The sequence below is a fragment of the Nannospalax galili genome, unplaced genomic scaffold, assembly GCF_000622305.1.
Source record: "Nannospalax galili isolate Female #2095 unplaced genomic scaffold, S.galili_v1.0 scaffold1463, whole genome shotgun sequence".
Taxonomy (NCBI): Eukaryota; Metazoa; Chordata; class Mammalia; order Rodentia; family Spalacidae; genus Nannospalax; species Nannospalax galili.
This window is the reverse complement of record NW_008349596.1, coordinates 1,143,198-1,163,724: the sequence shown is the minus strand read 5'-3', so window position 1 is coordinate 1,163,724 and position 20,527 is coordinate 1,143,198. Positions and strand designations below refer to the sequence as shown.

General features: G+C 42.3%; 1 protein-coding gene and 1 pseudogene across 4 annotated transcripts in view; one reads left to right on the top strand and one right to left on the bottom strand.

Moving 5' to 3' along the window:
• Positions 1-20,527, top strand: part of Lyst (lysosomal trafficking regulator) — a 200,316-nt gene that overhangs the window by 158,593 nt on the left and 21,196 nt on the right. For all 4 annotated transcript variants that reach the window (XM_008847035.3, XM_029570379.1, XM_029570378.1 and 1 more), the window contains 5 exons: positions 2,916-3,056; positions 5,892-6,109; positions 9,282-9,512; positions 14,862-15,051; positions 17,618-17,754. In XM_008847035.3, coding sequence (XP_008845257.1) covers positions 2,916-3,056; positions 5,892-6,109; positions 9,282-9,512; positions 14,862-15,051; positions 17,618-17,754 — 917 coding nt within the window. The remainder of the gene's footprint in view (positions 1-2,915; positions 3,057-5,891; positions 6,110-9,281; positions 9,513-14,861; positions 15,052-17,617; positions 17,755-20,527) is intronic.
• Positions 7,147-8,317, bottom strand: LOC103745127 (annotated as a pseudogene).

Here is a 20,527-nt window from a genome sequence, read left to right as displayed (position 1 = left end):
CACATGATGACTGTCCACTATCTGTGTGTGTGTGTGTCTGTGTGTGTGTGTCTGTGTGTCTGTCTATCTGTGGTGGTGTGTACGTGTGCCTGCAGAAGCCAGAGGAAGACTTGGGCATCCTGCTCTATCACGTTCCACCTTACTCCTTGGAGACAGGGTCTCACTGAACCTGGAGGTTGTGGTGGTGGTGCTTGTTTTGAGACAGAACCTCATGTAGCCTAGGCTGGCCTTCCTTGTCCTCCTGCCTCCACCTCCCAAGTGCTGGGATTAGAGTTGTGCACTGCCAGACCTCCCACTGAGCTTTGTACATAGATTATTTAAGCCCTGATGCATCCTTTATCTTTACTTGCTTTCATCTCATTAGTCTGAAATTATTTGTTGGCTTTGAATTTATTTCTTAGCCTATGGTTTAGTTGAGGAATTCTCAACCTTAGCACTAGTCACTTTGAGCTACATATATTTTGTCACAGGGGCTGCCCTGTGCATTGTAGGACATTTTAGCAGCATCTCTGGCCTCTTCCCACTAATGCCAGTGGTACATCAACCCTACTCCACATTGTGCCAACCAAAACTGAATCCATCCATACCAGTTAACCCCTGGAGGGCAAACGTGCTACCCATTGAGAACCAACTGATGTAATGTGTGTATAGAGTAGATTCTAGAGATTTTCAGAAGTCCTTTTTTTAAAAAAAAAAAAAATGGAAATTACAGCAAATCTTACAATCTGAACAGACCCTGTCGTATGATTCTTTTGCTTAGTCTGAGCTCTAGATGTCAAAACTCCATGATGGCCTGGCTGTCCTTTTGGGGAAAAAAATTATAGACCTTATTCTTTCCTGGCTTTGATTCACTGTCCAGCCAGCGCTAATTGACCCAGTGCAATAGATGAGAGAGATTGAACTAGTGGAGAGTGCTGCTCAGTAGAGCAGCTGGGCTTAGAGAAGAAAGGAGCTCATCTTTGTGAAACTGCTGCATTTGACACTGAGATTAGTTTTGAGTCTCCACAGGAGAGGATGTTCCCAGGTCCCAGCAAGTGCAGAGGCATTTTAGACAGCACAGCATGGTCCCTAGGACCCATGCACCCTGCTGCTATTCTCGGGGGCTGGCCTTGGATGTCATCTGATATTCCAGGCCTGCCCTAGGGCTGCAAAGTCTGGTAATTGTTACAGAAAAAAACAGGAACAAAACTCAATTCTTGATCATTCATTACTAGTCTACACACCAGTAAAAAAAAAAAAAGCACAAGAGTGACTACACTTGGGTTTATATTAATTCATAGAGGTGTTACTTAATGCTTGAGCTTAGAGTTGGCACATGTAAACAGCAGTATTACCTATTTTCATGCATGTGCAAAATCTAGGGGCGTGTGTGTGTGTGTGTGTGTGTGTGTGTGTGTGTGTGTGTGTGTGTGTGTGTATGTATACATAGCACTAAAATAGAAGAGACCTGTGTAAGGGGAGGAAGGAGCCTAAAGGGAGGGAGATGGGGGGGACAAGTAAAGACAGTATCACAAGTTTTCCTCACATGTGAGATTTAAAAACATGCAGCATGAAGGCAGAGGGGTTCTCTGCAGAGGGCTGTGGGGTGAACAGGAATGGGAATGGGAATGAGAAAGGAGGGGTTGGAGAGGGGAGGGAGGTAGATGGGAGAGAAGTACAGTATGAAAGTGTAGTGAGTCTATTATTTCATACGCTAAACTATTTCATTAAAAAAGCAATGGAGGCCGGGTGTGGTGGCCCACAAGTTTAATTCCAGCACTCAGGAGGCAGAGGCAGGTAGATCTCTATATATGTGAAGCCAGGCTGGTCTATGTGGTGACCCAGGACAGCCAGGGATATTTAGTCTCAAAAACAAAACAAAAGCAGTGGCCTCACTGTTTTTAAAAAAAAAAAAGGAGAAAAAAATGTCTCAACAGTCAAAGTATAATTTTGCTTCCTGGTGAAGAAAAGAACCATGTACCAAACTTTAATCAATTTCCTTCTTTCTTCCCTTCCTGCCTTCCTTCCTTTTTTTCCTTCCTTCCTTTCCTTCTTTCTTTTCTTTCCTTCTTTCTTTCTTTCTTCTTTCTGTGTGTGTATTCTATGCATGTGTTCACATGGTTGTGTGTGTGTATGCATGTGGAAGCCAGAGATCACCAACAGGTGTCCTCCTCAACTGCTCCACACCTTATTTTTTTAAGACAAAGTCTCTCAGTGAACTTATAGCTCATCAGTTCAGCTAGGCTGGTTGGCCAGCGAGCTCTAGGAATCTTTGCCTCTCCCCACAGTGCTGCCTGGCTTTTACATGCATGCTGGGGGTCAAACTCATGTCCTTAATCTTGTGGAGTGGACACTTTGCCAACTGAGACATCACCTTACCCGTAAATTTCCTTCTTTTATTATGCACTCATTGAAGTAGAAAAGTCATTGTGTGCCCTCTTTGTGCAGGTGTGGGTGGCCTGGACCCTATTGTGGAAAGCAGCCAGGACACAAGTGGATGATGGAAACTCGTGTTCATCTGCATGATGAAAGCATGATGTAGATGAGAATGATGTGATTTCAATATTTGAATAATCCCTTTTAAACATTTAAATGTATTGATTTTTGCTATCTGTATATAACTGTTTTGTCTCCATGTATGTAAGTGCACTATGTGCATGCAGTGCCTGCAGAATCTAGAACAGGATGTCAGATCCCCTGGACCTGGGATTGCAGACAGTTGTTAACTACCATGTGAGTGCTGGGAACCAAACCTGGGTCCTCTGAACGTGCAGCCAGTGCTCTTAACTGCTGAACCATCTCTCCAGCCTTGAATTTAAATAATTTCTTAAACCCAAATGACTATTATTTGAACCATTTTGAAGTAGCACGTTATCAGAGGCTTCAGGTTTAGTTCCATCTTTGTATCTTCATTGTATCATGTGATTTCTTTGTAGATCAGAGTTTCGACATTCCAGACAGAACTTTTCATTCTACAAATACAACTTGGCGCCTCTCGTCCTTTGAATCCATGACCGATGTGAAGGAGCTGATCCCAGAGTTTTTCTATCTTCCTGAGTTCCTAGTTAACCGTGAAGGTACACAGCAGATTCTTTGTTATGTATTCCCGAGGGTATGCAACAGGGTATAATTTTCTAGAAGTAAAAATATCTTTTCTAAGACCCGAAATTTGAATTCCTATGTAAAAGAGATTCACTTCATTAAATGTGTGATTTTATTTGCATGTAGCTTGAGGGTTTCTAGTATTTTATAGAATTAAATGCATTTGGAGAACTGTTTTGGGGGGGGTGGTTGTTGTTTTTTTTGAGACAGGGTCACCCTGTAGCCCCAGCTGTCCTGGAACTCACTATGTAGACCAGGCTGGCCTTGAACTCACAGAGATCCACCTGCCTCTGCCTCCTAAGTGCTGGGATTAAAGGTGGAGAGCTGTATTTTAACTATTTAAATTATTTATAAACATGTATTTTAATTTTATTACACACAAATTCATTTTTCTATTTGCAAAACTTATTTTCATTTTTAAAGTCATGAGTTGGGGCTGGAGAGATATGGCCTAGCAGTTAAAAGCACTGGCTTCTCTTGCAGAGGACCCGGGTTCAATTCCCAACACCCGCATGGCTGCTAACAACTATCCATAACTCCAGTTCCAGGGGATCCAACACCCTTTTCTGATCTCTTCCAACATTGCATGACATGCAGGCAGTACACTCATACACATAAAAATAATATTTTAAAGTCATGACTTCATTAAAAGCAAAATGTAAATTAACCAAAATTTGAATGATTCTATGAAGAAGTCAGAGATAGAAATAAAACATTTGGGGGCTGGAGATGTGACTCACTTGGTAGAGTGTTTATACAACACACACAAAACCCTGGGTTTGATCCCTACCACTGTATAAACTAGGGATGGCTATATATGACTGTAATTGGGAGGAAGAGAGAAAGAGAGAGAGAGAGAACTCTAAGCAGAATCATCTGATAAGCAAAAGGAGAAAGAGATCCTAGAGGCTAAAATCTCAGTGCTCTGTGATGCCAGTGATCAGTGAACTTGACCATCCTTGCCTGTTCTTTAACAGACGTTCTAGTTAACTTTGTGAGAGAACCTTTGGGTTTTCCTTAATTTCTTGTTTTCCATGTGACTTTTAGGGATATATGAAATGGAGACATATCTTTAAGCAAGTTAGTGTTACACAAATTACCTTAGAATCTTACTGTATGCTAACTAGCATCTAGAGCTATTTGGAGAACATTAATGCACTCATACTGCTTGTTACCCTGGAGCTGTTTCACCATGTTACTCATCTGAAAACTCCTCAGTCTGGAGGTCAATAGCTCAGTCAGTGCACAGTACTAATATGAAAATACCTCCACCACATATCAGCACATGCAACTTGAGGGACTCACCCACATGTGGCTTGCAATTTGGAACTCATTTAAATCTACTGGCTGTTTGCTCTGTCTCTAGTCTCTGATATGTGTTCCTGTTACCTATGACTATATGATACATCATTGCAACACTTAGTGACTCAAAGCAACAGTTAATTTATTATTTATCACAGTTTTTGCAGGTCAGAGACTCAGGCCTAGTTCAACCAAGTAGCCTTGGCTCAGGGTCTGTCCTGCAGTTGCATTCAGAGCTGGAGCAGCTGGGGGTGGGGGAGTGGGGAGGAATAGAGCCACAGATCCTTTAAGTCTGTCTTTGTTTTTCTAGGAATACTAGTTTGTGCTTTCTCGTATCCTACTTGGCCACTCGGGATCCAAAGGCAAATGTCTTGAAAGAGATGGGCAAAAACTGAATGGCCTCTTCTAACCTAACCTTGGCAAACACAGCATCCATTCCTTTGCCTCTTGCTCATCTGGAGCCATCCAGATATATATTGAAGACACACAGGCTTGATGATGGGGTTGCAAGACCCAGAAAAGTGCACTAGAAAGGAAATATTACAGCCACTTTCTGAAGCTAGGGTTTCCTATAGTGTACCTCATCTCTTTCCTATCAGCATTCCCCTCAGTATCCCTCAGTCATCTGTTCTGAGTAATAAGTGCCTACTTTGCATGTGCCCTGGTACCTGAAAGTTAGGAATGACTGTGTTTATGGCCCCTCTCCAATCATCATTAAATAAATCAGGTCCTCCTGCCCAGCCCAGCTCTGTTCTCCAGGACACTGAAGAGACCCTGAGATGCCTGTCTCCACCTCATGAAAATCCTTTTTAATGTTTTACTTTTTCTGTTATATGTATATGAGTATATTGTCTGCATGTGTGTGAGTGTACCTTGTCATGCAATGCCCATGGAGGCCAGAAAAGCATTGAATTCCCCTGGAAATGGAGTTAAAGGTGGTTGTTAGCCACCATGTGGGTGCTGGGAATCAAACCTAGGTCTTCTGCAGGAACAGCCAGTGCTCTCACAACCCTCTAGCCCCACTTCATGTAAATCTTAAACATACCTTCCATTTATATTTTGTATCATATCATTCATTACAAAATGCTTCTAAATTGAAGATCCTTCTTACTATATTAACAATCAAGAGGCATGTAGAAAACTTTATATATATGTGCATATATATATATATATATTCTATCCTGTTCATATTCATAGTAGTCAGCTTTTCTGTAGAGAAAAATATCTATTCAACAAGGTTGATTATTCATGAACACTGTATTCCTGCTTTTTCTTCATCCTATTAGAAAGTGGTCAGAGGGTAAGGCTGAAGGGTCCCAGCTGTACCCAGGGTATTGTTTATCCCCCTGGCCTTGTCAGCAAAGAAGGAAGTAGATGAGCAGTGGTATTTCTCAGCCTTTCAGGCCTGTCATACATGGTCACCTGTTTCTAGAACATAAAAGGCTTGCTGTGTGGGCTAAATGAAGCCTGCCTTGGCAGAGTTAAACATGTGTATTAATCTTCTTTAGGTTTTGACTTCGGTGTGCGTCAGAATGGTGAACGGGTTAACCACGTCAACCTTCCTCCATGGGCACGTAACGATCCTCGTCTGTTCATCCTTATTCACCGACAGGCATTAGAGTCTGACCACGTGTCCCAGAATATCTGTCACTGGATTGACTTGGTGTTTGGGTACAAGCAAAAGGGAAAGGCTTCTGTTCAAGCCATTAATGTTTTCCATCCAGCTGTAAGTGACTCTCTTAAAATAATCTGCACACATGTAAGTCAGAACCTGAATATTTTAAGGCTGACTTTAGGCTATTCCTTTAAAATACCTAAGTCATCAAAGAGAATTGACAGTTACATGAAGCTATTACTACTGTTACCCAAGACTTTTCGGCTCTATACTTCATCTCTTTAAAAATGTCTTAGATACGCCAGGTATGGTGGCACATGCCTTTAATCCCAGCACTTGGGAGGCAGAGACAGTGGGGGATCTTTCTGATAGCGAGGTCAGCCCGGTCTATACAGTGAGTTTCAGGCCAGCTGGGCCTACAGGGAGACCTTGTCTCAAAAAGACCAAAAAAATGTCTTAGATACTATGTATTAGGGTTCTCCAAGACAATCTCAGGTTCCTTTCTTTATGTACATCTTCATTTCTTTAAGATAACTTCCTAGAAGTAAAATGGTTACATTTCCACATATACTATTTTATGTGGTTGGCTAGGTCTGTCAAGGAAACATTCATTTTTCTAGGTCTCAGGGCACAGAGGTAACTAGGGTGAGTAGGACTAGGAAGAACACCGATGGATTGGATGGGCCTGATCACATGTGCTAGGAAAGTTCCAGTGAGGCCTGTGAAAGGAGTGTTTCAGTGAGCTGGTTGTAGAAAAGCAGAGCAGGAAGAGAGAGGTGTTTCCTGACCCTGCCCAGTGGCTGCTCAGTGCAGACCTAACAGATAGCTGTTACCCACCGCATGAAATGTTGCCTCCCTAACAATCCAGTTAGCAAGCTGGATTAGATTGATCCTGGGCTTGCTCTCCAGTGGTGTGCTTCTGTGTAGGTGAGGGCAAATCTGCAGGTGCTCATAGCAAACACAGCCAGGTGCACACTCAGAACCCATAGAGCTCCTCTGTATCTAGGCTTCTCTATGGCAGAGATCCACTCCCAAGAGGTGGTCTAAAGATAAAGTTCTATTTAGTGTATTTTCCTCTGTAATTATTTTTGATACCTCCAAGGTAGTAGGAAATTGAATTATTTATATTTATAGTCTAGAATGGAGATTAAAACTGCTTTATTGATGGCTCTGATAGAAGATACATGTTTTTAAAGTGTGGAATTTTTTTTAAGGAGAGCATTACTGTTTCATTCACAAATAATAGAGTTGGTTTTTTTTGTTTGTTTGTTTTGTTTTTTAAGACCCAAATCTTTTTTTATTGGGGGGAATGGATCTCAGGTTGGGCCCGGAGCCCTCACTGCACAGCCTCTTCATTGGCACTGCCTCCAGGGTTCTGTGGCTTCATCACATCTGGAAGCTCCAGAGGGCTGGAGAAGGGCTCAACGCGCAGGGCTTCAGAGGCATCATCTGCTCAGAAGGCCAGGCCCAATGTAGCTGGGCCCTGTGGCTGTGCTGTCTGACTGGTGAAGCTGCACTCTCCCAGTTTTTCTGTCATCAAGGAACTGGTCATCCTTGTACAGCCACTGCTTGTTGGGCCACTGCTTGAGGATGCCCTCAGCAGTGCACTTCGGCTCGAACAAGGTGCTCGACTCCATGGTGTCCATGTAGATGGTAGTCTTATGGCGCCGGATCATGAGAAACACGTCCATCCCAGTGGCAGTCTCACCACAAATAATAGTTTTACAATAAATGCAATAGGGAGAGGAGGAAAAATATTTTTTCCTTCTACCCATCTTAGGTTCATTGTCTGGAACTCCATAACAAAAGAGATTAGAAAGAAAAGCATACACACTTGCCTAATTCAAGCTTTCAGAATACCAGAGCCTTCATAAGGAAATGATGCCCCACAAGTGGTTGGTGTTTACACTGGGCTGGTGGCGAGTGCAGAGTCATGGAAAAGTTTGGCAGGATGAAAGCAGCAGAGCAGTGTGTGGGGAATAGCCAGGCCTGTTGCCTCCCGTCCTGTGTGTGCCTTCACCATCTTCAGATCTGAGGCTGGTGCTTTCCTCTGTGGAGGGACATGAGAGGCTTCCTCTCCACTTCAGGGAAGGTCCCAAAGCCATTTCTAGGTTTTATGAGCAGCTTCAAGGGGAAGATCAGTGTCCTTCCTCACATTCTTCCAGCTCTTGTGTCCAGGCATCATGTTTGTGTGTAGCCTGTCATGAGCACCATTGAATATAAAGTAAAGACAAGGGTCCAGGTATAATTTCTGACCTGCACTCATATTTGATTCTAAAATGCAACTCTCAGAGCAACTGGGAATTTAATCATTAACCTCATTATATTCTGCTCTATGCCCATCATTTTGTATCATGTTTTCAGTAATTCTTAGATGTATCCAAAGAGTGAACTATACAAGGTAATTTTCATCTAACTAGAATGTTTTTCACTGTCTTAGGGACTTTAGTACTTTAAAAAGGACAATTATCATGAAGGCTATTTAACTTCTGAAGTGTCTCAGAAATTTTATTTTGCCACTTTCAGGAATGTTCTATCTAGGTATATAAGTGAAGATTGCTGTGACTGATTAAATGCTAAAAGCTAGACTGTCCACATGGGCATGAACGGCACATACAGCAGTTCTGCGTACATGACTTTCAAACAGAGAAGAGAGTGCTCATGGCAAACAGCAGACTCACAGAGGCACAATCACTGGAAAGAATGTGGCATTTCAGTAGAGCTCACCCTGGAACCATCCTTGCTGATTTTTCACATTCACTCATAATCCGTTATGAACTTAACCTGTCTACTTTGCACTGTAACTTCATGTTTACCTTTTCCTGTATATCACTTTGGACAAGCAATTCACTTGAGACGTTACATAAATCTCTCAGGTCTTAAATTTTTTTTTTTTTTTTTTTTTTTTTTTTAGACAGAGTTTCCCTGTAGCCCCAGCTGGCCTGGAACTCACCAGAGGTCTGCCTGCCTCTGCCTCCCAAGTGCTAGGATTAAAGGCATGTGCCACCATGCCCAGCTCAGATCTTAAATTTTAAATATTTCATAAACACATTTTTAGAACCAGGAAGACAACAAGATATATTATTTTGGTTCATACATTCAGAAACATTGGTTATTCCTATTCTGATGCCAGTGAGACCATTAGTGGTAGTTAACCTGATCAGAAACATTTCTAAATCATTTGCACTCAGTAAACCATTAGCTAAAAATCAACATTTTCTTTTGACGCTGTGTCTTACATTATCCTGCAGATGCCAAGTTCTTTCACTCTTTTTCTCTGCAGACATACTTTGGAATGGATGTCTCCGCAGTTGAAGATCCAGTGCAGAGACGAGCTCTAGAAACCATGATAAAAACCTATGGACAGACCCCTCGTCAGCTGTTCCACACAGCCCACACCAACAGACCTGGAGCCAAGCTCAACATTGAAGGAGAACTTCCAGCAGCTGTTGGCTTATTAGTGCAGTTTGCTTTCAGAGAGACTCGAGAACAAGTTAAAGAAATAACTTATCCGGTATGTCATTTTTATTTCAGTAGAGTACAGCAAAACCTGATTGAACTTCTACCATGCCTCTCACCCTGGCTCTAGGATGCAGAAATGAATAGTATGGTCCCACCTTCAGATAAGCACCAACTAGTGCAAGACAGGCAGGGGCAGCTAGAACAATGGCCTCAGCTCAGTGAGAGAGAGAGTGCCTTGTGAGCCAAGGGAAAAGAAGCATTGACTGGGGCAGACAGCCCTTGGGGCACACAGGGGATTATTGCCAGGGAAGCCCTCACCAGGCAGACATCTAATAGGATTGTGCAGATGAGAGGGACTGCTGGACTGGCACACAGTGAGAGCAGGTACCTGTGTAAATACACAGCTAGGACAAGTTACCATCTTCACCCAAAAGCACTAACCAGAGGTGCCTCCCCGATTACAGTAATGGGAAATATTATCTCTAAAACAAGGAAGTGGGCTGGAGGGAGATGACTCAGTGGTTAAAAGCACTGACTGCTCTTGCAGAGGACCCTGGGTTCAGTTCCCAGCACCCACATGGTGACTAACATCAATCTGTAACTCTACTTCCAGGGGATCCAATGCGTTCTTCTGGCCTCCCTGGGCATTACACAACATGGATGCACTTATATAATATGCGAGCAAAACACTCATACACATAAAAATAAATCAATGAATTTTTAAAAATAGGATTGGAGCGATAGTGATTAAGAACACTGGCTCTTCTTGCAGAGGACCTGGCTTCTGTTCCCAGCACCCACACCGTGGCTAACAACTGTCCCGTTCCAGGGATCTGATGCCCTCTTCTGTCCTTCATAGGCACTGCTGGCACTTGGTGTTCTCAAATACATACATGCAGACAAGCCATGACACATAAAAATAAAGGCGCAGAGGCCTTGGCAGGCAGATCTCTGTGAGTTCAAGGACAGCCTGGTCTACATAGTGAGTTTCAGGACAGCTGGGGCTACAGGGAGACCCTGTCTCAAAAAGACCAAAAATAAATAAATAAATAAATACACACACAAATAAATAAAAATAAATGAATAAATAAGAACTATTTTTTAGTTTATTATTTTATGTGTATGCATGTATTGCCTGCATGTGGGTAAGTGCACCCTTGTGATGCAATGCCTGCAGAGGTCAGAAAAGGCTGTCAGATCCCCTGGAACTGGAGTTACGGACAGTTGTTAGCTGCCATATGGGTATTGGGATTTGAAGCTGAGTCTTCTGCAAGAACAGCCAGTGTTCTTAACCACTGAGCCATCTCTCCAGCCCCAAATAAGAACTTTTTAAAAGAAAAAATACTATACGGCAGACAGTGAGAGCCATAACTGGCCAACCCGCAGAGAACAAGAGGCTGCAGAGTACCTGTCCCTGAAAAGACACCTATGTCAGATTTCTTCTTCCCAAGGCTCAGGGATCTTTGCAAAAGGGGAGGTAAAGCAATTGTAAGAGCCAGAAGGGTGGGTGACCACAGGAAACAGTTTTCCAGATAGCTGGTCATTTACTCATATGAACACACAGCAGTGCTGACAGCATGCACAAGTAAGCTCAGACAAAATCCCTCATAGACATGGGACATGGGCAGGAAACTCCAACCCCACCTGAGGCAACAAGGACCACTGGGAAGAAGAGATTCAGTCCCATTCAAGGGTGAAACTCTTAGTAGCTTGACTAGGCTCCCACACAAGTTGTGTGTGTGTGTGTGTGTGTGTGTGTGTGTGTGTGTGTGTCTGTGTCTGTGTCTGTGTCTGTGGTGTATAAATACATATAAATTTTGTAGGGAGTTAAAAAGGGAGGGTACAGATAGAGGAGGAAATCTAAATATCAAAATACACTACATGAAATTCAAAAATTAAAAGCAATAATAAATAAGTCTTTAAAAAGAGTATCACTGGGCATGGTGGCGCACACCTTTAATCCCAGTGCTCAAGAGGCAGAGGCAGGCAGATCTCTGTGAGTTCAAGGCCAGCCTGGTCTACATAGTCAGTTCCAGGACAGCTGGGGCTACGGGGAGACCCTGTCTCAAAAAGACCAAAAAAAAAAAAAAAAGGAATATGTGTCATAGGCAAGTTATTTAGCTCTGTGTGGCCTTCCTTATCCGTAAACTGATGTGTATCAATGGAAAAACAACAAATTTTAATAAAAGTAGGGAGTAGGCATAATTCTTTGAAATGGAAAGCTGAAGAAAGCAGATCTTAAAGGGAAAATGAATTTTAGTCTTCATTTAATTCTTTATAGAAAAAGCAATGTAAGACAGAACTCAAGACCATTGCAGGAGTTTGAGGAAGGGGCCACTGAAAGAGGAAAGGGAAAGGAATAGGCCTTAAACATAGCATCAAAGAGTATGCCTCAGCTAATATGTTGTCCACTGTCAACAAAGAGTTTTCACAAACCTTGTTTTGATAATGTCTCTTGCAATGATATTACTTAAATATGTTAGACCCATACATGTAAATTCTTCATACTTACAGCTCATATCAGTTTTGCATTTTATTTTTAGTATTTTATATTTATTTTTAGTTTATGAATATATCTATTACCTGAATGTATGTAAGTGCACCCATGCTGTACAGTGCCCACAGAAGCCAGAAGAACGTGTCAAATTCCTCAAAACTAGAGTTATGGACAGTTAGCAGCCTTGTGGGTGCTGGGAATCAAACCCAGCTCCTCTGCAAGAGCAGCCAGTGCTCCTAACCACCGAGCCATCTCTCCAGCCCAGTTTCACATTTTAAATGCAAGCAGAACCCATTCAGTTAGTAGATTCAATTTTAAAGCACAGTATGATAGTGTTTCACTAATACCAAATTACCAGTGTTCAATTTTACGATAGAAAGCTAGATTTATATTTAGGGTTTTGAAGATAGCAATAGTGACGTCCTTCATCATTACCAGGGTTGCTATTCTTAACCATACTATATTACTTTAACATGTCAAAATAATGTAACAGTATATCCCTCAAATTTAATAAATGCCATTTAATTTACTACTAATTGCTAATTGGTGGGCGATTTTAGGGTTTGGCTGATTAGTTTTGGCTTTTTGAAACAGGGTCTCACTGTGTAGCCCAGACTAGCCTAGACCTGGAGACCCTCCTGCCTTATCCTCCTGAGTGCTGGATTGCAGGCCTGAGCTCCCGTGTCCAGGTTAGTGTAGCTACCATGTTTAAGGTTAGTGTAGTATGTAAAGATGCTGGGCATGTATCTGCTGGTAGTGGGAATGGGATATCACCTGCCTTATTCTCACCACAGGACCTTCATGTAGGCTGTTCCCTCTCCCTGCATGCCTCCCCAAATGTACCCCAGTTGGCTTCCTCATTTCAGTAAGGCCTCTGCTCAGACATCTCTTCCCTGTCCCCCATGTCTAAGCCAGAAGCGCCATCGTTCTCAGTCCTCTCCTCTTTGCTTACCTTCATAACACCTTCACTGTTGACATATGTGTAAGTGCTTGGTTTTTTGTCTGTCTCCCCATCCCCACTGAACGCAACTTAATGGGGAAAAGGACATCGTCTGACTTGTTTATCACTGTGTCTCCAGCTCCAGGCATTGCCTGGCATACAGTGGCATTCACTGCTTATTACATGAATGACTTTGCAAGCAAGTTCTTTAGAGTTTGGCTTGTCTGTACTTCGGTGATATGCAACAGCATTTATGCCACTACTTTTCTTTATTTGAACCACGGTGGAGCTTCCCACATAGTGCTGCTCCTTGGCCTTCAGTTGGAGCTCCACAAAATGCAAATAGCAGCCACAAGTTCTGACGTACAGCAGTGGTGCTTTGCTGAAAGGGGTCCTCCAGACTACCTAGATGCTTGTGTGGACCTCAGCTCATTGTCAAGGCTACAGTCAGCTCCATGAGCAGCACTTAAGAAAAGCACTCTTGCCAGGCATGGTGGTGCACACCTTTAACCCCAGCACTCAGGAGGCAGAGGCAGGTGGATCTCTGTGAGTTCAAGGCCAGCTGAGGCTACAGGGAGACCCTGTCTCAAAAAGACCAAAAAAAGAGAAAAGCACTCTTCCTTTATGTAGCACAGTCTGAAATGCCAACCATTGTAGCCATTGTTTCTTTGTATATCATCCAAAAAGTTTAAATTCTGCAATGAAAGAACATTCCAGGTAAGAAATTATGAATGATCAGTCATTACCAGAGCCTGACACCACTTTTTCTCAACCTCAGCACAGATAGACTGAAGCCTTTAGAAAGGAAGAGCACTTACTTTCAGAATACCTGTTCTAGACCTTTCGCTTCCCTCAGGGGTGGTCCTGCTGCTCAGACTTCCAGAGGCCCACTCTTCTCAGACTCTTCATACCACTTCGCATTGCACATGACTTCTTCCCCAAGTGATCTAACAGAAATAGAGCCCTGGGTGGCAGTATGTAGATTAACAGTGCCTGTTTCTTCATTCAGTTGGAAAATTGAGATAAGCAAACTGCACTGAAAACCACTAGGATGGTTTTATGGAAACAAGTGAAATCTGTTTAGCATGTTATTTTCATTAGATTTATGTGCATCCCTCTGAAAAGTTGGAAGTAAAAATAACTAAACTTCTAAATGGCTAAAACAGAGAAAATCCACTAATAAGAAGAAAGTAATAAACAGTCAAAGGAGAAAGGAAGAATAGAATTATTCAGAAAAACTCCAAAGAGCTATTTTCTCCCTTTCTGGATATTTTTCTTGATAGTTCTTTTTACTTGGATGGATGAAGCGTTTTGGCCCGTGTGTGCAAGTGTGTGGACATCGCTCACTGCGGTCTCCCTCACTGTTCTGTGTCCACAGCCTGCCATGCTTCAATCCTGTCTTTTCCTGTGTTCTTGGACAGCACTGTCCTCTCCAGGACACTGGCAGTGCTCCGGTCTTCTCAGTGCACACCGTCAGTAAACCTTTCCATGCACTCCTGAGCACTCGCTGAGGAACTGCTGTGCTCTAGGCACAGGCTAGGCAAGGGTTCCCGATTCCAGAACTCAGGTTGAGTGAGCCTTTCTGTGCTCATGCATCTTCATTTCTGTCACATAACAAGTGGCCTGTCATACTTCCAAATTCAATTTACCAACGTTACACCTGTCAGATAGCCAAAAAAGAAGTGTGTCTAATAAAATTTTGTTTCCTCTGCCTTAATTTCAAAACTTTTTGAATTTAGTAGCAAGACATTTTCATGTAGATTAGGCCAGAACTGCAGAAAAAAAAATCAAATAGGAAATGCATTTCTACATATTAAGCGTGGGGAAGTAAAACATATAACATAATTCTTGCTCTCCAAGAGTTTCTAATCAGAATAATTTCTGTTTAGGATTTAAATTATAATTAATGACCTAGCATCACTTTTTTGTTTTTAAAAAAAGTTGTAATCTTTCCTTGATTTTAGAGCCCTTTGTCATGGATCAAAGGCTTGAAGTGGGGGGAGTACGTAGGTTCCCCAAGTGCTCCAGTACCTGTGGTCTGCTTCAGCCAGCCCCATGGAGAAAGATTTGGTTCTCTCCAGGCATTGCCCACCAGAGCCATCTGTGGTTTATCCCGAAACTTCTGTCTTCTGATGACCTACAGCAAAGAGCAAGGTAAACTAAACTGTAGTGAAAATCATTCTGGGACTCTGTGAGATCTGAATATCACCAGCTAATCTATGCTGTTGTTTTATTTGTCTTCTAAAGATTCACAGTCCTTGGTGAAAAACTGCTCAGAATTGTGGTCACTTAATGCAAGTTAGGCATAAAAACAGTACATGGAAAAAAATGAGAATTAAAATGCAGGGCCATTTAAAATGAAAGGGGTTGTAGGGAGACAAGAATCAATGGCTAGGCTCACAAGCTGAAAACATCATCAGTCTGATGATGATGATGTACACGTTGTACATGTGAGGCTCCCAGGCCCCAGGAAGGACAGATATACTTAATAGACAAGCCTGGTGCCTCAAAAGATGCAGCTGTGGGTTTGAACGCCCAGTCAGGAGTGAGAAGGAGCCTTGCAGATAAGCATAAATGCATTTCCTGAAAAGCTGTTCTCCGACTCCCTGCCTCCAGCTCAGTGACAGTGAAGGGTAGAATAGGACTGTGTGGTAGGGATCCCTTCATATTTCAAAATGTCACAGACACTGGAGAACTGAGGGCCATTTTCTACTTAAGTAATTCATTTGTCTTTCCTTGGTATCCATTTCTCTAGTGCAGCAGCTCTGCTGCTTGGCCTGAGCAAGAAAATGCATGGCTGAGGATACTCGTGTTTGTGTCACATTGCTCAGTGCCAGCCGTGGCCTGCGTGCCTCTTTGAAACCTAGTTGCTAGCATTTCTCATTACCTTCCATGCACTAGGGTATCAGTAACCCTATCACTCAGTATTTTGAGATTTAAATGTGTCCCATATTATTTTCAACCTACTAAAAATACAGTGCGTAAATACATTTATGTCACTATGGTCCTGGGCCCTTAATGTGCCCTCAAGAGCTGTGTTCATTATGGACCTTTCCTGCAGAGTAGATTTTGGATTAGTCAGAACCACTGTGGCCTCTGGAAGCACAATGCCTTAGTTTGCACCCAAGCTCTGCTGTTTACTAGCCATGGGAAAGTTACTCAAGGCCTTCCAGATCCTGGCTTTTGATTTATAAAAATAGGAATACCAAGTGACTTCCCTTCCAGGGTGATTTATTGTGAGAACTCAAAACAGTGTGTGAGAATGATTAGCAGCATTAGTAAGTATTACACAAGTCTCCATTAGGCTTAAACCACCCTGGTCAGGGAATGTCAGTGCTCCTTGCTTTAACCCCACCAATAGCATCCATAGAGGCATTCCAGATGGCTTTGACTGATGACTGACTGCAGCTTGCAGGTGAATGCTAGAATCCTAGCTGCAGCCAGCACGTAGAACACTTGTACATAAAATAGTAGCGTGGTTGTCTGTCAGGATACGCTGTGCCAGCTACACTGAGATGTGTTCAGTGACCTTACGACCACCACTGCTTCCTTGAGAATTGTGTCTTGGAAGCCTCAGGTGCTTTGTCTTCAAGCACACTTGCTCCCTCCCACTAGGACACAGCAGCCAAACCTCTGGGGTTTGAGTCCAAACCTACATATGCCAAAAAAAATTTTCTCACAAGCTCCTGCTCAAGATCCACTGTTCTATTAAGTAAAGTTTATTTTTCTAAAAGGAGGAAAAAACTAAACGAGCTCAGTTAATTGAGTACCTACCCCATGTGGTCATTAGTTCTGAGTCAAATAAGTCCCAGTCAGAATACCACTGGGGCAAAAGACAATAATTCCACTCTTAGGATCGTGTCAGCTTGATAGATTTCAAGAGTCATCAGAGTCAGGGAGTGTGGCTCCTTCCAGTAGCTGATATGTACAGGAGCTTATATTTTATGAGCAAATCTTAATTCCTTTGTTGTGAAACTGATGTGTACATATGGCTCTTATACTCAGGAAAAACTGCAATTTTTTTCCAACATGCTGCTGATTCATTTGAGGAATATTTATTTGTTTGTCCATATCTTTCATGTCCCACTAGAGTCTGGAAAGGATAAAGCACGTTCTGTCTCCTGAAAACTCCTTATGCTAGTTGAAGCATTGCCGGCTCCAAGGGCAGTGCCACACAGCCTTCCTGCTGTGCTCACAGGTGACAGACAGTCCTGAGAAGGGACACCAGGGTGTTCATCTTTGTGCTAACGGGGCACAATACTGTGCTGTTAAAAGCAGAGAGAAAAGACCAGAACCCCCTTAATTACAGTTTGCCATACTGAATCCTACAGCTGACCAGAGTGGATCTCTTCACGCGCTCAGCGTGCCTTCTCCCCAGCAGAGTTCTTTCTGGTATTGTGGTTGTCCATGCTGACTGCTCAGCACTAGATGTCTAGAAAGCTACTTAAGTTCATGTTCCATTTTTGAAGAAAAGGAATCTCCGAGTATGAATAGAATAAGTTTTATTATCCTTATCAGTTATAAAACTGTCTTTGAGAAGATAATTCTACCTTCAGAGTCTTATTAAAGCACTAAAACTAAGATTATTCTTTCTTTGGGAGATAAGGATGACTTTGTCTGAAAAGAAGACATATTCTGCTATGAAAACTTGAGTCTTTAACCTGCCATTGCCATGTGCACTGCAGTGACAAGTAGATCCTTTGATTTCCCTTCTCTTGAGGTGTGAGAAGCATGAACAGTACGGACATTCAGTGGTCCGCTATCCTGAGCTGGGGGTATGCCGACAACATCTTACGGCTGAAGAGTAAGCAGAGCGAGCCACCCATCAACTTCATACAGAGTTCCCAGCAGCACCAGGTAAGGTTGTGAGAACTGCAACTGCGTTCAGTGCTTTAGGAAAGAATGAAGAGTTGCTGACAGTGGCTTCTGTGTGCTTGGCCTGGACACTGCCATTGCAGTGCTCCCAGACATCCTAGCCCCTGCTCACCTGAGGACGTCCCACGGTTTCATTTCCTCATTGAAAGAGTTGTCATGCTCACCTCTGCAGCAGCCTAGGGCACGGTGTTTAAACCAAATGGACTGTTTTCTTACTGGATCTACTTGCCTTTGTCACCAGGTCATCTTCTACAACCACAGTGATCTTTGTCACCTGGTTTTCACTAAGTAGCCTAGCATCTGATATAGCAGGACATACTGGGCCTTGATCTCTTGGAGCTGTGTTGGGATCCCAGCTTTGATTGTCTCTGACTGTGTAGTCTTTGGCAGGTAACTTGGCCTGTCCAAGCTGAGTGTCTTTCCTCTTCTTTAAAACTGGGATGATTCAGCCCCCACTGTTTCTTCTGAAAGCTGTTGTAAACATGTTTCTGACATTATGAACTCTGTCTCCTGTTCCTACCATACAGGTTTATGGTACTGCCACAACCATCACAGGCTCTGAGTTGAATGCACAGCCTTCTTTCTCTGTCTACCTTTCCGTAGGAAGTTCTGTGACCACTGTCTGACTTCCCTTCCCTTACCTGTCTAACACCGCTGCCTATTCACATGTGTTGATATGTTCCCATTCTGTGAGCCCCCAGGAGCTCAGTGAATTACTTTAGGGTGTGGTTGGCAGCAAAATCCAGAACAGCAGCGGTGTCTTGTACAGCTGGAAAGAAGGTGATTGTTCCTGGATCCACCCAGAACCAACAGAACTAAGAAGGGTACAGTGAGGATAAAATGAGAAACAAGCTCAGTAGAGACTATAACCCTTTTTCAGTTGTGAATCATGTCAGAGCATTTTATACAAATAGAAATGTCTATCCAAACAAACAAGTTATAATTATGATTATAACTGGCAATATAATTAAAGCTGGCAATATAATTAAATTATAAATGAATCTGCAAAATAAATGAAAGCACAGAGACATACCCCAGAATAAGTGTGTCCTTCGCTGCCTCCTCTAAGGAACTGACATGAGCTGCAGGGGATAGAGTGGGAGTGAGATACGTAATACACCCCGTGTCGGAATTCCTCAGTGTATCGTCCTACCTTTCATTGCTAAGGAATCTGATATTTAAGAGTGGTTGCTACTAAGTACTTCGTCAGATGGTCTCAGTGAGAAGAAAGGGTGAAGATGGAAAAATGGCTTCAGAAGCTTTCTGACTCACTTGTTTGTTTTCTCTAATAGACAAGCATTTGTCCAATGATGTCACCAATTTAGTAGATCTGAGGCTCGAATAAACGTTACCTTGAATATAGTTCTTATTTTATATGTTGGGGTTTTTTTTTGTTTCCAACTTTATTGAGGTATACTTGATTGATGAAAGTTTGCATATGTTTAAGGTATACAATGTAATATTTTGATGTATGTTGTGAAATAATTTCTGCCATCAGATAATTGACATACCCATCAACTCGCAGTTGTTATTTGTGTGGAAGCAGGGAACAAGTTAGCTCTGCTCTCTCAGCAAATGTCAGGCGTACAGCACAGAATTATCAGCTCTAAACCCCTGATGGACATCTGGGCTCCAGGACACAGCCATCTGCACAGCTGAACCTCTGTGTCCTCATTCCCCATCCTAGCTCCTGGCAACCACTATCCTACTTGCAGCTTCCATGATTTGACTTTTGTAAAATCCACATCACACAGTATTTGTCTTTGTAACCAAAAGTTTCATTTAGTGTAATGTCCTCTCAGTTTGTCCATGTTGTCACAAGTGATGGGATTTTCTTTTAAGCCTTAAGGCTTAATACTCTTTTATATTATATATATGTATATATATATATGTACACATATATATACATCACATAATGTAAATGCTGTAAAGTTATTTGCATCATGTAAAATTTGGCATATGAACATCATAAAAGATGAAGGAATACTCTAGTAAATGGTATCAGGAGACAGTCGAGCCTCCTATTTAAATGTTGTATGATGGAGTACTTTCAGTGAAATGGTGGAGTCAGAGTTCCATGTTGCATCATTTCTTTCTTAGAGAACTGTGTTGCTCAGTCATTCACTCTTCACTTCAAGAAAATTCATTAGGAATTATCTCATGAAATCTCACTCTGCAAATGAACTTGAATTTCATGGTTGTTATAGACTCCTTACCCACATCTTCAGATTAGCCCCATAATTAACTGTGGGTCATCTCCCCATAAGTTGTTCTCTTTTCTACTGGCAAGAAATTAAAATTTCTGAATTTTTAGCTGTATTCAATGAAAAGTAAAGGCAGACTCAAGAACGGTGTCTCGGGGGCTGGAGAGAAGACCTGCCTTTTAAGAGTGTGCTGTTCCTTGTGCTCAGCTCCCAGCACCCGCATGAACAGCGTACAGCTACCTATAACTCCAGCTCACAGGCCTCTGACACTCCTAGCCTGTACACATACATATATACCCTCACACTCATGCACACATAATTAAAATTAAAATATTTAAGAAAAAGATGGTGCCTCAGCTTTCACTCATGTTTCTTGAAAGATGATACCATATTTTGAACATTGTAATAAGAAACAAAAATTGACAATTTCATGGTATTCTGGGAAATCATCATGTGATTGTTTTCATCATAGTTGGGAGTAATGAAGAATGTAATGAAGTTACCCCTACAGTGATGAAATAGCAACTTTCAAGACTCAGGAAAGTTTACAT